Raw genomic sequence first — 14758 nt, 5'->3', positions numbered from 1 at the left:
CTACAATTACAGATAAGCAACCCATCTTTCTTCTTCATGATCAGTGTGTGGTCCCACATATGGAGACTAGCAAGCTGTCTTACCTCAGGGTGGGAAAGGTACTGTCAGGAAAACAATATGTTAAGTACAGTCCTTTCAATGACAGCAGCCACTCAAACTTGCACATCAAAGGGGTAACCATTTCACAGAAAGCAAGGTTGCAAGGCTATGAATGTAGTTACCTCCCATGTCAAATGTGAACAGATTACTGACAGGGACAGCAAGCAAGCTACTTTATAGAAAATCTGATAGTCATGCAGACCTAGTAAGAAAGTTGTTGAGTTGGGATTTGGGTACAATATAAAAAGAACTTAAGTTCCAGTTAAGATGAAACACCAAGACCACCTTCAGCGGGCGGGACAGATCAGATCAAGCTGTATCACAACAAAGGATCAAGTGCACATAATCTTGATCAGTGCAATTGGAGTTGGAGGAAGAACTTTGGGCGGGGGGGGGGGGAGTATTGGCAAGAGCAAGACAGGAAACATAGTAAGTTGGGGACAGCCACCCCAATAAGGAAAGAAAGAAGTTCCACAATGGGAGACTGCTGCATTGCAGAGGGGGTTATTGCCATGAATTCATGACAACTTGGGCAACAGTCAACAGCATGTTGTTCACTCAGGAACATTTCCTCCATCTATAGACAGAAGATTAAACCCATCTTCCCAGCATTTCTTGAAGAATGCTCGCTGTGCTGTAGGTGTGAGAGGAGAAGAAACTGAAACAACTAAAAAGAGGATACACTAGGAGAGAAGAAGAAAATAAAGCTGAAGCTTGGCAAAGCAAGGAAAAATAGGGCCAAGTTCTGGTATAAATGGGAGGAAGCAAGCTCCAAAAGCTGCTGCAGCAGTCAAGAAGGCACTGAGCAGGAAAGAACGAGGTCTGCATCACCAAAATGTGGCACAGCTCTAAAGGGTTCTGAATGGTGTTTAGCTCAGGCATGTAACACATATGTGGGACTGCATATAGACCAAGAATTTTAGTTGGAAAGGGCTGGTTTAGTTATGAGAACATTATTCTGGAAGCCAGGAAAGCAAATCTGAATGACTGCAGAATTAAAGTATCATTCATCCCTAGATTAGCATATTGGGCAGGATGCAACAAGCACTCACAGCATGCTGAACATTAATGTGCAGGTACACTTTCAAACTTCTTCAGGCAAAGCAAGAGATTAGAGATCATCTCTGTTCCACAGGCTCACATTAAGGTGTTTGCAGGTAGCTATGATTATCAAAACATAATGGCCTTGCAAACTATAGATATACATTCTCGCTACTTAAGTCTTCCCTACCCAGAAGAGTCCTTTTATCTATTCCTGACACCAAACACCAAGCATTCCACATTCAACTGGCCACCTAACCCCTTGTTGACCCTCTAAAACCCACCACCCTAATACCAATGCTAGCATATTTCTACACCTTTCACCTATTTTCTGGCCGTTGCCTCAGTTTGGTTTACTGGGAAATATTCAGCAGCAAGATTTGAAAGATGCTGCCTATTGCATGTGTCATCTTCATGATTCAAAGTAGTTTCCCAACCCCCACAACCCAGACATCCATAAGCTGAAAAAAATCACCAAAGGACACGAAAGGTACACTTTGAGTGAACGAGGGTTAACAGACAAATACAAGTAGCATAGATTCAATGAGCTGGCCAAAATCAATTTCTGGGCAAGATTGCAACGTCACTAAAAAGTGGCAGGGACTATGTACACAATGCCACTTTCCCATCAAACTGAGGGACATTTTCCTAGTCTAATATCACAAGATTGGTCTTGAGGACTATTGTGAATAATTCTATGAAGTACTCACATGAAAGCTGTTCGTTCATGAAGCCTGATAAACCACTTGATCTGTGTTGGTTTAAACCTTAAATTACTTGGAACCTACAACTGTATAAGGTTAAGCTTTTGGCATCAGTAGCTGGGAGCACGATTAGCATGGTAAAGCCAAGCAGGTTTTAATTTAGTCACCACAAGAATGGGAAACTGCCTGGAAGCCCAACATAAGCTGCTCCAAGATTCCTGGGAGAAAGGCTAGATATTGAGGAGGGCAAAGAAGGCTCCTTAGAGACCGTTGCCAGCCCCCACCCTAGAGGGAAAACTCACATTTACCGCACATCCACAGTCACACTTCACAATCAGACAACATTACCACTTACAAGGTTTCATCTTACTCTGCTGGAATGTAGGCTGGTTCAGTCCTGATGTACTCAGTTTTCTTGGCACAAATGGGTCATTATTCACTGCAGGGAGGCCAAGGGCCCCAGTTCCTATGCCCAGACTACCTGTTGTAAGACCACCTACTGAGAAAAATAAAATTATCATTTCAGTTATGTTTACAAATGCTGGCAGACATTATAATTTGTTTGCTGTTCCCACCATGAATAGTATCAACATGGTACTTCCATTCGGCCCACTGAAATTAATTCACAGAACTAATATCATTCCACTGGTTTCAATGACTCAGTATACTAAGTTGGATACAATTTGAAGTGCTTGCCCCAGCCAGAATGATAGGAAAAGCAACCACATTCCTCCCATGAGTACCAGCCCCTTTACACAAAAGTACCTGGAAGCTGTGAAGAGAGTCCACTAATCCCACTGAAAGGTGTATTCTGGTTTTGTGTGGAAAGTGGTGGAAATGCTTTTGCTGGTGACTGTGGAGTACTAAAAGCAGAACTCAAGTTTGGAGGAAAACCTGGCATACTCTGTGTGTGTGGAACTGCTGAACCACCTAGGCTGAGAGATGCCATCCCAGCAGCAAGTGGATCAATCTGAGGATAAAATCAATATTCAAAAAGAGACAAGGGGTTATTTTCTATATCAATCAAACTTCATTCAGATCAGCCTTGCCAAAATCAGTTAAGACCACACATCAATTCCTTACACTTTGGGTCTACTCTTACAGACCCGTTAGGCATCCTCCACCTTCAAAACGCATGCAATGCAAGCTATTTCTGTATAACCTTTTAAAACTAAACATAATCTTGTGGTTTTGGGGGTTGGGCTGCAAAGTAATAGTTTGTTCTGGAGCCCAAGCAACCACTTAGCATTAAGAGCTAACTTTTACAAAAAGCTCTGCGAAACTTATAGAAGAAAGCTTAGAATCCTTACAATGCTACTGTCACTGTTTGCTTGTTAGTATCACACAATTTCTTTTTATTAATGAAAAGCTGCTCAATTAATCTTTAGTCTGCAGAATGGTGCCAAATTAAATCTTCAGAAAGTAAATCATGAAAGGCTATTATATCTACCACTGAATATAGTTACTAGAACCAGGTCTTCCTCCCTATTAAACCTGGAAGAAGCAGTGACAGTGTGTGGTGGTGAACAACTAATATGTGCCTTGTTTTTAAAAGAGCAGCTCAGCTGAGAACTGAGGAGCCCCAGTTATAACAAGTCCTTACAATCTAGCACCATTGCTTGACCCAAGAAGCCATGAAAAAGACATGTCAGGTTCAAAGATGGTGCTTAAACTGCAAGGTTTCAATTAATATGTTTGAATTACATTTGATTATGAATAAAAAAATAAGTTTAGAGACATATAAAAAGGCACCTCTTCCCATTATTATGCTACTTTGGTTTCTTTCAGCATCCACATACCTGTACAGGAGAGATAGCATCTAGGCTACTAGCACTTGGTGGACGTCCTTTGGGCATAACTCCAGGTGGTGGCTGCCTGGCTTTGTTCATGACATTGCTGCAGTTGGCTACCATAGTTAGAATAGTTTCTGACAGCTCTTGAGACACACTTCTAATGAGAGAAGAAATGATTTTTACTTGCCAATAAAACCCCCTTTTTATCTAGGTGCATCTTTAGAACTAGGATAGCACTAGCACTGCCTGGAACACAATGTCCCAACTAGACCAGAGGAAAGAGCTCCCCAACCTCCCAAGACCAGAAAAACTATCACCTGGCTTGTTTCAACTGATCAGCCAATAAATATATATTGACCCCTTATTTAACTGAAGGACAAACTTGCCAACCAACTAACAAGGTATTACAAACTCCAGAGACAAGTGAAAAATAGCCCTGCGGGGTTATCTCCAACTCTTCTACATATGCTTTTAAGTACAACCTAAACATACAAAATCCTACTCATTACACAGCACTGCACCTTGGCAAAGGCAAAACCCTCTGTCCAAAGGCTGCATTTGCCAAAGCCCTGATTTTATACTTCCTAATAATGGCCCCAATGCAACTAGTAAACTAGGATTTATTTAGTACTTTTCCAAAATGCTCAAAGCACTTCCCAAACAGACACATTACAAACTTTACACCAACCTTGCCAGATAGGCCAGTGCTACAGAGGATCTGGAGGATGAGAAGGTGGCTGAGAAATGGCAGCTCACAAAGGCCACCTAGTGAGCTCATAGCCAAGTTCCCAGTTTGTAAATTCACCTTCTTAACCACTATTTATGAGACTGTCAGCCTATCCCAAAAGATGTGATCTGCTTACCCAGCACAAGCCTGCAGGCAAGCCAGCATAGTTGCCAGTGTCTCTGGAGGAAGCTGAGCACTTTTGGGCTGGTCTTTCTCTGGGGCAAGGCCACCTAAGATAGAGGGGCACCTTCTCTTTAGGAAAGTCATACAGGCTTGGATGAAAGGCTCCTAGGGAAGGAAAAGTGCCAATTTCAGTGGGATACACACACACTTAACAATAGTTCAAGAATGTTAACAAAATTATGATATAGAAAATACTGGGTATTAGTTCAACATTATCACTCAAGAGTGCATGCTGAAAGCAATTTTTATAAACTGCAGGGAAACATTTTTTTTATAAAAAGAAGTGACTGTTACCACCAAAAAAATAGCAAAAATAATTAAGAAAATCCTGCTTTACCCCATGCTCCCGAATTTTATCTGTGAGCCATTTGTCTAGTTTGAGGTATTCCCGTCGAGAGGCAAGTGCAGCAAGGTCAATAACAAAGGCAAATGGAGTACCATTTAGCAGCATTGACAACGCCTAAAGAAAGAGAGTTAGAAAACTGCTAGTCAAAGTATCAGGCTACGCTTCCCTCAGAATTACCCTACACACATACACCCTCCCCCACCATATCTATATATTATTCAGTTCCCAACATTTTTTTCTGTCACACAGAACATGACAGAGACGGCAGCCAGCAAAGCAGCTTCCAGGGTGGGAATTCCTCCTCCTGGGAGAAGAATATATCGGACACATTGCTTTTCCTTCCAACCTAAGAATTTGAAGTGGGGGGGGGGGGAGGAGGAGATGTGGAAGACCACAGGCAAGGCAAAGCCACTGAGGGTGGGAGGCATCACAGCAAAGTGACTTCTCTCCCTATTTCCTGATCTATAGGTGGCAGGCACCCTGTTGACAGTAATCCTCACCACCCTCATGGCCATTAAAGCTGGGTGGGCTGTGCGCATTATCTGCAAGTGGGACTGCTCACTCTTCCCTCCTTCAGCAGTTACGGCTCTTTCTATGGTTGTGTGGAACAGGCCTAGAAACTGCTTGTGCAAGACTGGAGGAAGACTGGAGAACCAACCCCTACCTCACCACTTGGCAGTTTGGTAAAGCAGCTTTTATGGGTGGTTTGAGCTCCTATTACTGCTGGAAACCCAACATTATCCTGCCCATTAAATTTCAGAGGAATATACACTACACATGACTTATATTCATTTCGATTGCAAGGGCTCTTGTACAAACTCCAAGGAAAAAGAGGTTGCATACCCATGGAGCTTGAGGCAATACACTGATACCTTCTGGTGACAATACACCTTGCTTGAAATAAGCAAGTAATTATGGGCCTTCAGTAGTGCTGAACCAAACTTAACCAAATTGCCACCCTGGGCTCCTTTGGGAGAGTTATAACATGAATGCTGACCCAGTAGTGTCTAGTAAAAGCTATAGAGTTATGATATTCAATGCCACCAAAATCTCGCATACTTTATTTATGAAGAGGAAAGACAAACATACAACAGCAGTGACACTTTGCAAGTTTTTAAGAGTCTCTGGAGTTGCTCTAATGCAAGATCGTAAAAACAAAAAAGAAAATTACAGCTCAGGATCTTAGTAACTCTGCAGATGGAAAAAATTACTTTAGCAAGTCACAAATTTAGCAACACAGCTTCATATTAAGCGAAGAGATGAGTTTCTCTTCCTACACATAACCTCTTCCTGTCCTTAGAATAAACATGTCCTCTGATGTGATACTTATTTTCCTCCACTCCCAAACCCTGCACTACATACAACCCCAACACTAAAGTCAAAGCACTTTCCACAGAATTAAAATATAGAATCAAACTCACCTTCAAGTCTTGGGCCACGTCTAGAATACGTGATAATTTTGCTTGGTCGTACTGTTCCCCTCGCATGTACCATTCTGCCATAGCATGCATGATGAGCTGGCGAATTGAAGGAGACTGGCCCTAAGGAAACATCAACTGAATTTCAGATTACTACATAAATTATCTAACTCTTAAAGAGCAATTAAACCAGCACATGGCAAGTCCCTTGCTGCTCTGGAACACTGAAATCACAGGTTCCAATTCAATGAAAACAAAAGTAGCAGGTGGAAGAGGGTTTCAGCTTATTTCTCTCCCCCCCCCCCAAGTTCTAGGTACCTTGCTCCTCCAACCCTTTAGCCTCTACAACTTGCCCCTACCATACAGCCAGCTTTGCTCCACCAGCAAATGTGATGGAGCCTTATTACAATAACAAATCAAAACACCAACCCATTTTCCTCTTTACTGCCTTGACTTTCAGGAATAACAATGGAGATGCCAAAGATTGGCTCCACTTTTAACACATTTATGCTCCATCTCTCCATAAAGGCACAAAAGAACAATTAAGTGGCTGATGCATTATAGCATAGCAATTTATTTCCATGGTCAGGTAGGCAAGGTATATTATTTCCTGAGGTTACAGAACTGCAGCAGGTCATATTGCATATAAATGCAGGATCTGTAACAATTAAACTTGGCAGGGGGGAAAAAGGCAATAGCACACGTGTACTGTCTCTCCAAGACTGCATGCAACTGCTGCATGAAACAACTTTTAACTAGGGAAAGGAGAGGGACAGGGACAGGTGGTTGCTACTGCCAGTCTCTACCTCAGTGTGTTTATTCCAATCTAGCTGTTACAGGCCACCCAAACACTAATATAGGACTGACCCCTCTCTGTTCCTGGGGCAGATTAAAATGAGGGATATCTGGAAGTCATAAGTATATTTATACTGAGGTCAAGCTGTCTGGATAGCTTCACAGTTGAAAAATAGTACAGGTACATAACAAAAATCACCTCACACCCAGGACAACTCTCATGGAGCAAAGAACAATCAAATTTCTATCCCACCCTTCTTTCAGGAGCATAACACAGTGGCAAGTTTAAACTCTGTTGTCAAAACAAAACCATTGTAATGCCCTTACCTGCCCATGCCATGCATAATGCAGGATGATGGCAGAGTTGGGATGGTTGCCAAGAAAAATGGGCATAAGTGTGGATATGAGTTCATGCCGCAAAGTATGCCAGGAAGTGTTGATCTGTAGTAATGCCAATACCAACATATCTGGACAGTGCTTGATAGGGAAGCTGAAGAGCTGCTTAACTTGCTCATACTGGCCAACCTCTGCCAACCGCAACAGGGACTCAATCAAGTCCAGGCTCTTCCTAACAAATAAGGGGGGGGGGGGGAAATGCAATATTGTGAATCAGTTGACAGGATTCTGGCTTGATGTCTGTTACACCAAGCTAATATGGGTATCAAATGAGGTAATTCTAAATTCTGTTACACTCGACAATATTTGAAATAACCAAACTTGGGGAAATAGATATCAAAGTCAACTTCCATCAAGTAGCATGCAGAGTGGTCAGAACAGCCCAAAGGCCTGCCTAGAAATCAAGATCCAACCTTCACAAACCAGACCACAGCAAAAATATAATCAGTGTTTAGTTCACAGCAACTTAATACACATGGCTAATTTAACATGTTGCTCTCATTATCTATGCAACTATTTACAGACTAGCAAATGCAGCCAGTGTCTGGGGGAGACCCCTCTGCTGAACTAATGGGCCATCCCTGCTGCACACACATCCTCTCAAGTGAGAAGCACTTGGTGACTCAAAACCTTCTTACCAAAAGGCTGTCAGAAAAGCAAGAAAGGGGTATCAACCATGAATACTCTGGCTCATCATTTCAGAATGTTAAAGCAGCTGTATTCCCAAGAAAAATAATACTGTTTACCATGTGGCAATTTCTCGATTGTCATCCTCGGGAGGGGCTTTCAAAATATCCGTGGCAACAGTATGACAGGGGTAGTCAGCAAAACAGAAGATCTCTGGATTAATGAGGGAATGCTGGATGAATGAGAGCTGCAAAAAAATTACATCACTGTAAGAGTCATTTCATATCTACATTCATGTTACACTGTCTTGATGCACTTCCTCCTAAGCAATCACCACCCCTCCCTCTCACACTTATGCTATTATGATTGCTTTTCCAAATAACTTTCTGAAAGTTCTAAGATTCAGTCTTCTATAGTCTGATCGCTACCTGTTACAGTAATTGTAGTGTATTAAAGGATGTATCACATCTTGATAGCAACTGTTGTCTTAGTGAGCCCCAAAGCCAAAATTCAACAAAAAACTGAAAGAACATTTTTTAAAAGTTCTATGGTAATTATGAGCTCCCGTTGCTCGGTCCCTGCTCCTGCCAACCTAGCAGTTCGAAAGCAGGAAGTGCAAGTAAATAAATAGGTAACACTCTGGCGGGAAGGTAAACGGTGTTTCTGTGTGCTGCTCTGGTACGCCAGAAGCGGCTTAGTCATGCTGGCTACATGACCCGGAAGCTGTACGCCAGCTCCCTTGGCCAGCAAAGCGAGATGAGCACCGCAACCCCAGAGTCGTCCGCGACGGGACCTAATGGTCAGGGGTCCCTCTACCTTTTTAACCAATGTGGCGGTAGTGAGTGAGAGAGAAAGCATGAAAGAATCTTCTCCTTGATTTTTACCTGTCCTTCTGCATGTTTCCAAGGTCTGTATATGAGATCAACTGGGAAGACGTCTAGCCCTAGCCCTCTCTGGACACCATACACCACAATCTGTAAGCCTTTGCTATCACGAATTTGAAATCCAGGGTGGTCAAGTTCATAGGTTACTTCCTTGAAGTTCAAATTTGGGTTCTGCAAAGAGTAAAACAAATAGTGGTGCAACTTATGGAGGCAAAAATAAAGAGCATGCTTTCACATTTCTCCTTATACAACTTAGAAACAATTCGTAAGATATGAAGCAGGCCATTAGCTCATCTAGCTCTAGCTCATATATTGACTGCTACTTTTGACAACTGCTCAACCACAGAGGGGGAATGGCGTTTTCCAATTCTCTTTACCCATTTTTAAAGCAAAGTTGTCAATGATTGAACCTCAGGCTTCCAACATGTAAAACATGAACTCTAGCACATTCCCCATAGTAAGTCTGTGAATATAACTCTGCAGTTAATTTTTCCTTTAATATGGTTCATGTGAGTCGTCAAAATGATGAATAGTCATTATATATTTTAAGTTAGTCCTTAAAAAAATTAGTAATCATGTAAAAATTGGTCCCACAAGCATTCAAGAGTCCTTGCACGCATTATGCAGAATGAGGTGTTATATTTTCCCCCACACAGAAATGTCTATCAATCTTTCTAGTCCCTATGCACCACTCAGAGCAGTTTACAGCATTTTAAAAACGGTACTACATAGAAAATATATTTAAAAACACGAAATACAACAGAGGATGTGTCCCTTAAATGAACTAAAACACTGCTAAATACTTGCTAAGGATTTGTCACCAGTAAAGAACAAATAAAGGTGTGCTTTAATGATACTATATCTCTAATCAGCACCACCTGCAAAGTCCTGATCAAAGTAGAATAAATCTTACATCATTTGCAATGTAAGCATGGAGCCAAACAAGGGGACACTGCACTAATGCTAATCACGCATAGGAATAGCTGTTCAGAATACACATGCTATGTCATCCTCAGTTGACCTTTGAGAAAATAGTGACTTGCCAGTTCATCAGGGACCTAGTTACAGTGATGACAATCTAGTACCAAATGAACCTCTCTCCGGTTATAATCATGTCTGGTGAAAATCATGTTTGCTTGTCTTATCCAATAGCCACACATACAGTATACAGAGCTTGCCTGTTAATACTGTTGATCAGTTTTTCTAAGTTTAACCTACATGTTTTACAACCAAATGCAGCAGAACCCACCACTTAGCATTTCCAGCTATACACACATGGCAAAATATACACATGCTCAAATATAACCAAACATATGCAGTTTCTTTCACAGAAGTGACATCCGTACAGGAAATCTATCATACATGAAACAGCCCTTAAGTTTCTGGCATTCAGTTTTTCCTCAAAAGGTCAGATTGTGATCAACATACCAGCTCTTTAAGCACGTCAATCAGAACCTCCACATTCCAGGTATGGGACTGTGTTCCATCATTTTTATCTCTTCCATCACTCCAAATTCCACTTCCCGGAGCAGAGATGGACTGTAAATTAAGCATGTAGGTTTAGAATTCGTGTGACGTTGGTTGTGTAGATGGATTTAGTAGATCAAGAAATAAGATCAAGTGACAGAATGGAGTTTGAATTTTACGATTGCAACACATTTATTACTGCAGATCAGCAATACTTAAACTGTATTCTATAATGCACTGTCTGCTTGTCCCTTAACAATAAAATAGAGGGAAAGGCTTTATGAGCAAACAGTAATAAACAGAATTAATAAAAAAACCCCTCTTTTTGTGAACATTGGACAAAAAGCAGGAGCATGGAGTACTATTATGATTGTCTCTCCTGAGGAACGGAGCAACCAGGAGCAACCAGGCAGGGGCACATGTTAAGGGAGACTTAGATAATCTGACCCAAGTTTTTCCACAATCCCTTAAACTTGGCTCAGTAGCATACCAGAAGCCAGTGCAGTCCTTTCAGCAATAGTGTTGTCAAAATTTGTCTCCCTCCTGCAACCTTGCTACAGCATTCTGCACCAGCTGCAACTTCCAGACATGCCTTAAGAAAAGTCACAAGCAGGGCACACTGCAGCAATCCAATTGGGTGGTGTATGAACTATCATGGCCAATCTATCATGATCCAGGAATGACCACAGCTGTCATATCAAATGAAGCTGGCAGAAGGCACTCCTATCCACTGAAGCCACTTGAGCCTTGAGTAACAACAATGCATTTAGTGCAGCCCCACCCTACTGACCTATTTCCTGCCCACCCGGAGAACCTCAATCTTTCAAGCTCAGTTTATTGGCCACCCTCTAGCCCATCACTGCACCCAGGCACCAGTTCATTTGCACAGTCACACTGAATTAAGATGGTACAGAGAAACAGAGTTGGATATTATGACACAGCACTTCCAAGTCCCCTTATAACCCCCCCACACACACCAACAGGTTACACAGAGCTGTTAAACAGCATTTGGCATAAAATGCTGAAGTGCTGGAAGTCATTTAACCTTTCAGTCATGCTTGTTGCTCAAGATCATAGGAATTAAGCGGCTCCAAAATCTTCTGTGTAAACATCATTCAGTAGTTCTGTTTAAGTTATATTCAGTTACAACACCTCTCAACACAGAGGACACTCACCTGCAAAGGAATGCCGTCTGCCAATCCCGAGTGTGTTCGAGCCATCATTCCCAAAACTCTGGCAACCTGGGCAGCAGTGACCTCTCCCACACCAAACTGAGTGATGATGTTGCGACATTCCTCCACACTAAAAAGTTAAGTCACAATGACCTCCACAAAACTTAGTATATAATTGTTTTCTATCAAGTATGTCTATTTCAGCTGGACTAGGGTGGAATCTACGTGCATATAAAAACCATTCTGAAAATACTTTTTAAAAAAGTGTTTTAAAAAATACATTGAATTTTCCATAAGGCTCACCATCACCGCCTAGTGTGACATTGTATATTGCACTTAAAACACACTAAAAGTTTTACTTGCAGCTGTATAGCTGTCCTGCAACCTCCAACAGCCTTCTCAACTGACATAACTTGTCCTTTCATTTCAATGGGGCTGTTTAAAGTATGACTTAAGAGTCAGGACATCAACTCCAAATTTCAGTTAATTTATCTACATACCTTGTACAAAAGCCATAGCCAACTTCCTGCATGAAGTCTGCAAGAGAGCTCTCCATCATTGTTTTTGCTATCCCTCCAGAATCAGGCAGGATCCTGTCCATTAGAATGTCCCGTTTTTCAGGGTATAGGAGTGGTGCAAGCACCACAGGGCAACGTTCCTGGGGAAAATCTGAGATCCCAGAGTATTTTAGCATTTCAGAAGTACCAATGACCAACACAGAACCCCAATAATCATTTGTTTCATATTGTGAAAATCATGTTATGACCAAAGGAGTTTTGAATAAAAAGGTGTTTAAGATCACTGTCTTGGAATTCAGAGACACAGAAAGCAATTTATTTTATACCCCAACTTTTGGCCTATTTACTGTCCTACTATGACAGTACAGCTATTTAGATACTATATGACCTTAGTTGCATACCATGATGAGCCATACTTAATGCTTTACCGTGAACATGTCTCGCTTGGCCCCTCTGCTCCTTCCCACACACGCTGGGAGGAAGCAAACAATTATCCCAGGGCTTAATATTATGACCAAACCAGCAATTATGGTTCACGTTGCTCTCAACAAGTCAATTATTGCCCATTAAGGTGTGTGCACAGTAAACTATGGTTTACTATGTTGTGCAAACTGGGCCTCACAGTACTGCCTCCATTACATCCTCTGGACTGTCACAGCAACATTCTAAAGCACCTTGAAACTGCCACAAGTTTAAACAGGAAAGGGAAGGGGAAGGCTAAGATAGTAGGGCCAGAGAAGCCCATGCCAAAATTTCAGAGGGGTGGAAAGCATCAATTTATATCCAAGCCCCATCCCATTTCTAAGTGGAGTGCCAACAATAATACCCATCTAAAGTTGTGATAGCCAAACTTCTACCAATTATAGTATCTGAAAGACATAATGTGTAGACAATCCTATAAGGATCTGCATTAAGATAATTGTTTCAAGATCCTCGTTTCTTTTCTGGATTACCACCAAATGTTTACCCCCCCCCCCACAAAAAATTATTCCTTTTAGAAATGGGTTTCAAATAGATGTATCAAATACAATACTTGCCTCTACGTAATGTTTTGAGAAAAGCGTCAATCTGTTCCTGTCCAACCCCAAAGGCTCCCTTCTGTCCAAAAAGAAGATGGGATAGGAGGAGGTGCAAGACCTCTATTGCAATATCTTGGAAGCCACCTTCTTGATTTCCACTGACGTCTGCGTCAATGTATGAACGCAGAAGATCAGGAAGTTTCTGTTTAATAAACTGAGCAGCTTTTAGAGAGAGAGAGAGAGAGAGGGAAACCGAAAGCAGTTAACTAAATTGCTTTTTAAAAAGTTTATGCATATGCTCTTCTGGTTTATCAACAGCACTTGCCAACTGCTCTGATCGTCACACAATAAGTGTGACAGTATATAGACAGTTGCATACTAGAACAACCAGTCAGAATAACTCAGCAACACCCTGCCTTGGAATGCAACCTCACTTGATGCCACCTTGCATTTCCTTACACTGTTTGGTACAAGCACAAGAAAGCAGGAGTGGAAGCTGGTACTTCTCCGGGTATACATGCTTGGCTTTTTCACCAATTTCACTTTTTCCTGCTTAGGTTGCACCTAAAACCTGCCCACCCTATCATGACTCTACTCAAATTCTAATGGTGATCCAGCTATAACTTCTATTACACCCTAAGAATTTTTACTTCCAAATATACTTCAAACAGGACTAACAAGTGGTTCTAGGAAACTCAGATTAATGGAAAAATTGTTGCCTGTAGTTACCTCATTTAATTAAGAAAGAAGGGAATATTTTGGATCAGTGACCCGCAGATCAACTACTTTCAGAGTCCAGGTCGATAGAACTGACATAAGGAAGCAGATTTCATATTTCTTAATTACCTCTTAAGATTTTTTGGGTGGGTGTGTTGTACTAGATTTATATTGTGAGCTCAAAGCAGCCTACATATGGTTCCCATGTTGTCTTCCCTTTCTGGAAGGGCTCAAGGAGAGCTGTATCTTATGTCTTCAGAACATTCTATTAGCCACAAAGATCAGGCAAGATTTTCAAGATCTGGGATGCTTCCCCTCCCTCCAAACATCAGTGGAGGCAACTACAAGGATGATCCTTGAATGAGCTAACTGGACCTTGCACTGTGGTCCCTTATGGCCCTTGGATTCTACAACTTAAGCAACTAGATCCAGGAGAAGGATGAAAACTAAAGTCTCTTATAGACAACTCAGGAATCAGATTATACTAAAACTGAAGTAAAATCTGGTATGTGTATCTATAATACTATACAAATTTATCTTACCAAAACCTCGTAGATCTGGGTTGAAGGAGTTTAGCAAAGCAAGGCCAAAAATAACCTACAAATAGAAGAAAGAACTGCATTATCACCTATCACATACATAGTCCAGCTGTCTGGCAACTAGACTGGCAAAGACAAACACCAGGGCTGAATTCTACTGTCCTCCCCACAACTTTCCTCATCCCACTGAGAGTTAAAAAAAACCACACTATGGATGCCCATGATGTGGATTAGGATTTGGAGGATGGCGTTCTTGGCAGCGCTGCTACTCTAAAGCAAGATGGACAGGAAAACATTGTGACTAATGCCACAC

At 41.6% G+C, this 14758-nt stretch overlaps 1 protein-coding gene across 7 annotated transcripts in view; it reads right to left on the bottom strand.

Annotated features, from left to right (window-relative positions):
* The window catches only part of CNOT1 (CCR4-NOT transcription complex subunit 1), a 57701-nt gene that overhangs the window by 28169 nt on the left and 14774 nt on the right, over positions 1–14758 (bottom strand). For 3 of the 7 annotated variants that reach the window (XM_081872311.1, XM_081872315.1, XM_081872312.1), the window contains exons 6-19: positions 14449–14503; positions 13208–13411; positions 12153–12321; positions 11656–11782; positions 10442–10552; positions 9014–9184; positions 8249–8376; positions 7434–7674; positions 6315–6434; positions 4885–5007; positions 4501–4652; positions 3644–3794; positions 2610–2814; positions 2200–2343 (exon numbers count right to left, since the gene is read on the bottom strand). In XM_081872311.1, coding sequence (XP_081728437.1) covers positions 2200–2343; positions 2610–2814; positions 3644–3794; positions 4501–4652; positions 4885–5007; positions 6315–6434; positions 7434–7674; positions 8249–8376; positions 9014–9184; positions 10442–10552; positions 11656–11782; positions 12153–12321; positions 13208–13411; positions 14449–14503 — 2101 coding nt within the window. The remainder of the gene's footprint in view (positions 1–2199; positions 2344–2609; positions 2815–3643; positions 3795–4500; positions 4653–4884; positions 5008–6314; positions 6435–7433; positions 7675–8248; positions 8377–9013; positions 9185–10441; positions 10553–11655; positions 11783–12152; positions 12322–13207; positions 13412–14448; positions 14504–14758) is intronic. The other 4 variants (XM_081872314.1, XM_081872316.1, XM_081872313.1 and 1 more) reach the window with 3 other exon arrangements.

The sequence above is a fragment of the Podarcis erhardii genome, assembly GCF_964252035.2.
Source record: "Podarcis erhardii genome assembly, chromosome: 7".
Classification (NCBI taxonomy): Eukaryota; Metazoa; Chordata; class Lepidosauria; order Squamata; family Lacertidae; genus Podarcis; species Podarcis erhardii.
This window is presented reverse-complemented; position numbering and strand designations above follow the sequence as displayed.